Source organism: Microtus ochrogaster, chromosome 4 (genome assembly GCF_000317375.1).
Source record: "Microtus ochrogaster isolate Prairie Vole_2 chromosome 4, MicOch1.0, whole genome shotgun sequence".
Lineage (NCBI taxonomy): Eukaryota > Metazoa > Chordata > Mammalia > Rodentia > Cricetidae > Microtus > Microtus ochrogaster.
Genome location: NC_022011.1, coordinates 16,940,604 through 16,948,716, shown reverse-complemented (window position 1 = coordinate 16,948,716; position 8,113 = coordinate 16,940,604). Strand labels below are relative to the sequence as shown.

The 8,113-nt window shown below is 46.0% G+C and overlaps 1 protein-coding gene across 1 annotated transcript in view; it reads right to left on the bottom strand.

The window, feature by feature from the left end:
- Nucleotides 1–339: 339 nt before the first annotated feature.
- LOC101991142 (ATP-dependent RNA helicase DDX19A) overlaps nt 340–8,113 on the bottom strand; it is a 23,569-nt gene continuing 15,795 nt past the window's right edge. The window contains exons 6-12 of the mRNA XM_005345665.2: nt 6,817–6,919; nt 6,341–6,455; nt 5,120–5,297; nt 4,565–4,802; nt 2,874–3,036; nt 2,331–2,522; nt 340–1,955 (exon numbers count right to left, since the gene is read on the bottom strand). Coding sequence (XP_005345722.1) covers nt 1,894–1,955; nt 2,331–2,522; nt 2,874–3,036; nt 4,565–4,802; nt 5,120–5,297; nt 6,341–6,455; nt 6,817–6,919 — 1,051 coding nt within the window. The 3' untranslated portion in view covers nt 340–1,893. The remainder of the gene's footprint in view (nt 1,956–2,330; nt 2,523–2,873; nt 3,037–4,564; nt 4,803–5,119; nt 5,298–6,340; nt 6,456–6,816; nt 6,920–8,113) is intronic.

Genomic DNA, 8,113 nt, shown 5'->3' with positions numbered 1-8,113 from the left:
GAGATCTTGTCTGCAGAGTGCTGGGATTAAAGGTAATTATGTCTTTTGGGGTTGGGTACCTGGTTAACGTGATGTGGGCGCAGGGAGACAAAGGTCCGTTCTAAGGACAGCACATGCTCTTCACTGTCATCTCCCCAGTTCCTAGCCTGGCAGTTTTAAAAATGGATATACAGAAGTTGGTCATGGTGGCACATGACTTTAACATTTAACAGCATTTAGGAGGCAGAGGCAGGTGGATTTCTTCTATGAGTTTGTGGGTAGCCTGATCTACAAAGTGAATTCCAGGACATCTAGAGCAACACAGCGAGACCCTACTTCAAAAAATAACAAGGGATATTATGGAAGGAAGAAGTAAAAAGACATGTTTTTTATATTACTACAGCAACAAATTGATAAGAACTTTTGGGGCAGGCTTAACTGGTAGTGAATTATGACTTTAAGTGTTCCCACGCTGACCCAAGAAGTCTATATCCAGGAATGTAAGAGCAGTTCTTACCATATCCAAGACAGGGCCTGAGCTAGTCACTATGGCATTATGGGTAATAGAACATGCTAGAAATCCTTTCACTGGGGAATGGTAAAATATATGCCAGGCTGGCCATGCTGGCACACATCAACAGAAGGACCTCCCACACCAGGTGACAGATACTTTCCAGAGTAAAATAGATGTATGTATATGTGCCGAAACCGCCAAAATGCCTACAATTGAGTCATCGGGTTACAAAGTAGTATGGAACGCGTGCGTGGAATGCTCACACTTACCCCAAATGAAAGCAGCATGGAGAAGACAGAAGAAACACTGGGACATGTTGAGCAAGCAGGAAGCTATGCGTGCCTCAAGTAAACACAGCACTATCATACACAATTTTTAATGTGCATATATTAGTCTAGTAAGCATAAAAATACAAATAACAAACCATGATTAGTAAATTGCTTCTCAATTATTTTAAAAATTTCTGAAAATGATGTATTATCACTGTGCCTTATCTAATCTTATTCATACAATGTATGAAGTAATCCATAAATCTGCTAACGGCATAATGAATATTTTTTTGTTTGGTCATAACTTCCTTTCTAAATTGCTGTTGGCATGAAATCCCATGGATTAGAACCAAACAATGAGCCAGATCCAGAACAGATGGAGTGGAAGAGAAGGGAAGACAGGCCCCATCTTCAGTGGGGTTGTCTACCCAGTATACCAATCGGTCTCCCTTGTGAGTCTGTGATTTTGCTGAGTTTCATCTTGTCTGCCAATCTGAAGAATAAAGCGGCAGCCAAGATGCTCACCAGCAGGAAGAGAGAAGGGGCTATGGGAGGGATGGGCACTCAGGGCTCTACCTGCACTATAAAAGGCATCTAAGCTATAGCCAGGGCTCTCCTGGTCTCTGAACCACCTTTTTCTCTGTCATTTATTCAAGGCTGGAGGTTGGTCCAAACACAGGAGCCAGGGAGTGGGCAGCAAGTTCTGGGCTGAAACATCACCAGTCGCAACCATACTGCCATAGAAGAGACAATGTGGGTTTAAAGGGAGACAGAGCTGAGGACTATGTTTGGAAACAAGGTCTCACTTTGTAGCTCTAGCTGCCCTGGAACTCTGAAGACCAGGCAGGCCTGTAATGACAGACACTCCTACCTCTGCCTCTCAAGTGCTGGGATTAAAGGTCTGCGCCACCACATGCGTCTAGAACTATTTTCTAAACTGCAAAAATTTTCCTTGCATGTCCCCCCACTGTTTGCACAAATCTGTCAGTTTCAAACGTAATTCTGAATGAGGTAGGTAGTCTCTACTCAGGCCTTGGTCTTTGAGGTGCTTGTCAAGGCCTATGCCATGAAAGCTCCACGCTCCCAGGCAGAGACAGTACTGAGGGTGGTGCCAGTTGCTGGTGAAGCTTCTCAGTTGGCTATTTTCTCGATCTCATCCAAATCATCTGTGTCCAATCTTTCTATCTTCTTATCTGAGGGAAAAAAGATCAGAAGAACACCGTGGACTACCATGCGAATGCAACGGACATTACCCAGAGCAGCATGGCAGTCTGGGGAGGAGCCTCGCTGTGGGACAGTGATGCTTCCTCCAGGCACAGGGCAGGCTTCTTGAGCCTGAGTAGCTGGCAACAGGGCCCTGGTCACTGATACCGACTTCCCGGGGAGGTTGTCAGGTCCCCCTAGGCAGGTGCCAGGGCACTGATACTCCAGTCCCCAAGCCCTGCGTGTGCAGGTGCTCTCCCTGACAAGGCCCAGGTGGAGGCAGCATATGCAAGGACAAAGGAAACCTCCCCTCTCCCACACTTCCCTCTGAAAAGGTTCCAGGCACAGCCAACTCAGGGACTCACTAAAATGCTCCTGGATTCTGTTGAGGATATTCATGCTGTGCTTGCTGTCAACCATGTTTACAGCCAGACCCCTCTTGCCAAAGCGGCCCGTGCGCCCGATGCGGTGCAGGTAGGTCTCGTTGTCCGGGTTCCCGTCCTTGTCCACAGGAAGGTCAAAATTGATGACGACAGACACTTGTTCAACATCAATACCTGCACAAAGGGGTTGGAGGGAGGCAGGGGAAAAAGGGGCCACCGTCAGCCGCACACACCCACTTCCACTGGAGACATGGCTTGGGCTAGTCATGTCTGGGCTGTGGGTACTAAAGAGGACAGGACGCCTACAGGATGGTGGACTCGGCAGAAGAACAAAAAGCAAGTGTCTGGAGGCCTGAGTTTCTTCACACCAAGTCGGGACTGCTGGCTTCCTCCCAGTGGTTCCTACTGCCCAAGGGGAATTGGTCTAAAGCCCTCCCACCTCCATGAGACCACAGATACAGGCACTTTCCTTGCTCAGAGGGCCTGGGACCCCAAGCCTGGGGAACGGGGCCAGCCTCTGCTCACCACGGGCACACACGTTGGTGGTCACCAGGACCTTCTCTTTGCCTTCTCGGAAGCGCTCAATCACAGCTGCCCTCTGCTCCACCATCATCTCCCCACTCAGCAGAGCCACCTGGTGGCCCTCCTTGGAGAGCTCCGCTGCCAGCCAGCTAGCTGTTTTGCGGGTCTGGGGAAGAAAACAAAACCCCACAAATGTTTAAGAAATATTAGTACCTAGAGGGACTACTGAAGATCCAGAAGAGTCTATCTGAAACTTAGCAGCTAAACATCAAGTATGCTAAAACTGCCAATCTGACAGCACAATAGCTAGCAAAAATACCACCTGGGAAACACTGGTATTTTTGCTCCACAATGTTCCTACTATAAAAATACACTTGGGTCTGGTGAAATCGTTCAGTGGGCAAAAATACTCACTGCCAAGCCTAATGACCTCACATGGTGGAAGAAGAGCACTGACATCCCAGATATCCTGACATGCCAAATGTACAACACAAAATTAATTTTAAAAATTCACCTATGGGCCAATAGATGGCTCAGGGATTAAGAGCACTGACTGTTCTTCCAGAAGACCTGGGTTCAATTCCCAGCAACCACATGGTGGCTCACGACCATCTGTAATAAGATCTGGTGCCCCTTCTGACCTTCAGGAATACATGTAGGCAGATGCTGTATACATAATTAATAAATAAACCTTTAAAAAAATTCACCTGTAATTCTAGCACTTGGAACGCTGATGCAGAAATACCTGAAGTTGAAGGTTAGGCTAAGTTATATTTTGAGACCTTATCTCAAAAACAAAAACAAACCTGGATAGGTCACAAAAGAGATAAGGGAAATCAGAAATCCTACAAGACTATTACTCCATTATCCAGATTCCTAGAGATGTCCGGGTTAGAGCCTGACATGCAGGGATGGTTCTGAGTAATGGTAGTCTCAAGTGGCTAAACTACTGAATGTAATAAGCAATTCTCAGGTTTAACTGCCTCAGTTTTAAAATAAGGCAATAAATAAGGGGCTGAAGAGAATATTTTGCAACTTTAATCCCAGCACTAGAGAGGCAGATCTGAGTTTGAGGCCAGCTTGGTCTACACAGCATGTATCAGGACAGCCAGGGCTACACAGAGAGAAACCCTGTATTGAAAAACCAACCCCTCCCAAAAAAAAAAAAAATCACAGGGGAAGTCTGGAACTAACAGAGGATGATGTCTTAATCTTTTGTTCCTAAGAGGTTTCTTTTAAAGGTTGGTTGGTTGGTTGATTGATTGATTGATTTATGTTGACAGTGTTCTGCCTGCAGGCCAGATCTTATCACAGATGGTTGTGAGCCACCAAGTGGTTGCTGGGAATTGAACTCTCAGGACCTCTGGACGAACAGCCAGTGCTCTTAACCACTGAGCCATCTCTCCAGCTCTCCTAACAGTATTTTCAAGTGTTTCTTCCTGTGACAATTTAATCATCAGCAACTTCTTTTAGATTTTCTCAATAACATATCCCCTACAAATAGATATTGTTCTGGCAATGCTGTGTTAAAACTATGTAACTCCAGGAACGTGGCTATCAAAGAAACCATCTTCCCCATCCCCACAAGCCAGTTCCTTGCCACACAGAGAATTTGGTCCTATTGAGCAAAGGAAGTGGGTATGAACGAAGGTGGGGCAGTGAATATCCCCTGCAGGGCAGCTGCAGCTACTCACGTGGCAGAAGATCATGGCTTGGGCGATGGTGATGGCCCCGTACAGGTTGCACAGGGCCTGGAACTTCTCCTCTCTGTTATTGCAAACGACATAATACTGTTTGATGGTGTCCAACGTCTCCTCTTCACGCTTAAGTTTGATGATGTTGGGGTCTGGGACCACCTTCTGGGCAAACTTCCACACTGAGTCTTCAAAGGTGGCAGAGAAGAGCAGCATCTGGCAGTTTCTGGGCAGCATCCTGCAAGTGGAGGCCCAGGCACTTTGCACGACTTCAAGCTTTTTGCCAGAAGGAACACAAGCCCAGCCTCCGCAGCCTGCATGGGCTGCAGCCCCACAGGCTGAGTGGGATACAGAGCATCCTGAGGAGGGAGGAGCAGACCGAGCATGGTACTGGGCTGAGTGAGGGTCCCAGGTCTCCCTTCTCACCCCAGGCTGGGAGCATGCTGAGAGCTGCTGTGGAAATGGCCCATCCCACAAATACTGATGTGCAGAGTAGAGCAGAGAACCCAAAGATGCAAGAGGAGGCTTTCGAGGTCCCCCTGGTCCAGGTCCTACCTCTGGATGCGGATGCTCTGGTCTTGGTGGCCTTGAGTTGCTATCATCACATCAGCCTCATCCAGAACAAACACCTTGATCTTCTTGGGGTCAATGAACTTCAGCTTGGAGCACCAGTCCAGGACGGTCCCGGGGGTGCCAATGACAATCTGCTCACTGACCTTCTGACCTCTGTCCACTGTGGAAAGACACGTTTTCTTCAGGTGATCACAAAGGAAAGCCAGCTTTGGAAATAAAAGTCTTACACATCCTTTCAGAACTGTCAGAACAAATCAATTCCAGATTTCAAAACATATGTGAGGGCTGGTAAGATGGCTCAGTGAGTAAAGTCACTTGTTCAATCCTGGGAACCACAAATTCAATCCTGATTACCACACGGTGGAAGGGAAGAACTGACTTCCTACACACACACACACACACACACACACACACACACACACACACACACACACACTGGCTACCATACTCCTATCACATAAATAAAACACACGAGGGTCATCCTTAATTAAGTCTTGCTTTCTTCAGCTGTGAAATAAAACAATACCAGTATAGTGCATTGTAGACAAAAACGTGCAAGTTCATTCCTTTCTCCTAAAAACTTTGAAAAAAAAATTTAATGGGGGGAGGGGTGGTGTTTTGCATCCCTGGTTCCTTCAAAGGCCAGAAGAGGTTCCAGATCCCCTGGAACTGGAGCTACAGACAGTTGTTAGCTGCCCCATGTGGGTGCTGAAAAAAACAGGGGCTCTGAACACTGCAGCCCTCTCCCCTGCACTCTCCTAATCTGAAAGTCATGCAGTGTTCCTTTAACACATTACCATGTGCCTTCCCATATAGTTCACTTCTTTCCTCCTACACTGGCAGCTCAGTCAAGGATCCTGGCACAGACTTTGTTTTGCTTTCTGGCCTACAGACATTCATTCTTCTTGTATAGCTAGTTTTCCTAAGGTCAAATCTGTATTGTAAAGTGTGTGTGCGACGTGCGCGCGCACACACACTCACACACACACGCACGCGCGCGCGCACACACACACACACACACACACACCACTACTCAGAAACTTCAGCTGACTCAAGTTGAAACTGATATAACTGTTTATAAAGTTATTAGTGCATGCACAATAACCTTCCATTATGAGAAGCTAATCGTGCTGTCAGACATAGTAGGCCAGGCTTACAGATTTCCAAGACCTCTGTTTAGGTTTCACCTTTATTTATACTCACATTTATTGCCTCTCACAGCATAAGCTAGCTTCAGTTCTGGATGAAATTTGCCCATCTGCTCAATCACTTTTCCCGTTTGAAGTGCCAGTTCATATGTCGGAGACAGGCACAAACACTGGTGGAGAAACCACAGATGAGTTCAGTCACAGAAAACAGGCCTAAGCCCACAAGATGCTATCACCTCTTGAAATAGTGCAGGAGGCCTGCTCCTTAAGCAGACCCCACTGCTCACCTGTATACAAATGCCTCTGTAAGGAACCCTGTCCTAGTGCGAGCCCAGGGTCGGTATTGGTGGAGGCCTTAAGAAACCACTGCTTAAAGTAGCTGTCTCCAAAAGAATTCTGCCCTGTCAAGGCCTGAAGCACTAACTGCTCTGCAGGAGCCGATGACTGAGGTGCGATGTTAGTCAGACCTCATCAAATGGCAGTACTCCATCTCAGGACAGGCAAGCCAGAGCCCCAGGCTTCTATACTCACCTGAGGGTATCTGTCTGCTGGTTCCACTCTGCTGAGCATAGCTAAAACAAAGGCGGCTGTTTTCCCAGTACCAGACTGAGATTGGGCAATCAGGTTCTGTGGGCTGCATTGACAAAGAACAGAAATAATTTAATATTGGAGCAAGGTATGATGATCCATGTCTTTAATCCCAGCACTTAGGAGTCAGAAACAGGTAGATTACTGAGTTCAAGAGTAGCCTGGTCAGGCTGGAGAGATGGCTCAGTGGTTAAGAGCATTGTCTGCTCTTCCAAAGGTCCTGAGTTCAATTCCCGGCAACCACATGGTGGCTCATAACCATCTGTAAAGAGGTCTGGTGCCCTCTTCTGGCCTGCAGACATACATACAGACAGAATATTGTATACATAATAAATAAATATTAAAAAATATATTTAAAAAAAAAAAGAGTAGCCTGGTCAACAGTAAGTTGCTGGTCAGTCAGTGCTACATAGTGAGACACTCTCTCAAAAAAGAAAAAAAAGTTAATATTGGTTAAACATACTGAAACATCCTGGGCTGGAGAGATGGCTCGGAGGTTAAGAGCACTGTATGCTCTTCCAGAGTTCAATTCTCAGCAACCACATGGTGGCTCACATCCATCTATGAGATCTGGTTTTCTCTTGTTACATGCAGGTATACATGCAGGCAGAACACTATATACATAATAAATAAATAAACCTTAAAACAAAAACCCAATATAGTCAAACTCTGCTGGGCAGTGGTGGTGCACACCTTTAATCCCAGCACTCAGAAGGCTTAGGCAGATGGATCTCTTGATTTTGAGGTCAGCCTGGTCTACAGAGTTCCAGGATACCAGGGCTACATACACAGAGAAACCCTGTCTTGAACTATCCCCTCCCAACACCCCAGAAAAGAACTAGTTCAGGACAGTTAGGATTATAGTAAGAAACCCTGTCTTGAGGAAAACAAAACAACAAAAACCAAACCAACCACACACACACACACAAAATATATATAAAAAAAAAAAAAACAAAAAACAAGTAATCAAACACTGGAATGTTTTTTCTTATAATGAATCTTTCTCAAGTTTTGTCATATTATCTATGTTTCTGAACTGAATAGAAATTGAAATTAAGGATGTGTGGTGGTGGTACATGACTTTGATCCCAGCACTCGGGGGGGCAGAGGCAGGCGGATCTCTGTGAGTTCAAGGACAACCTGATCTACAGGAGCTAGTTCCAGGACAGGTACCAATAGCTACAGAGAGACCCTGTCTCGAAAATCCAAAAAAAAAAAAAAAAAAAAAAAAAAAAAAAAA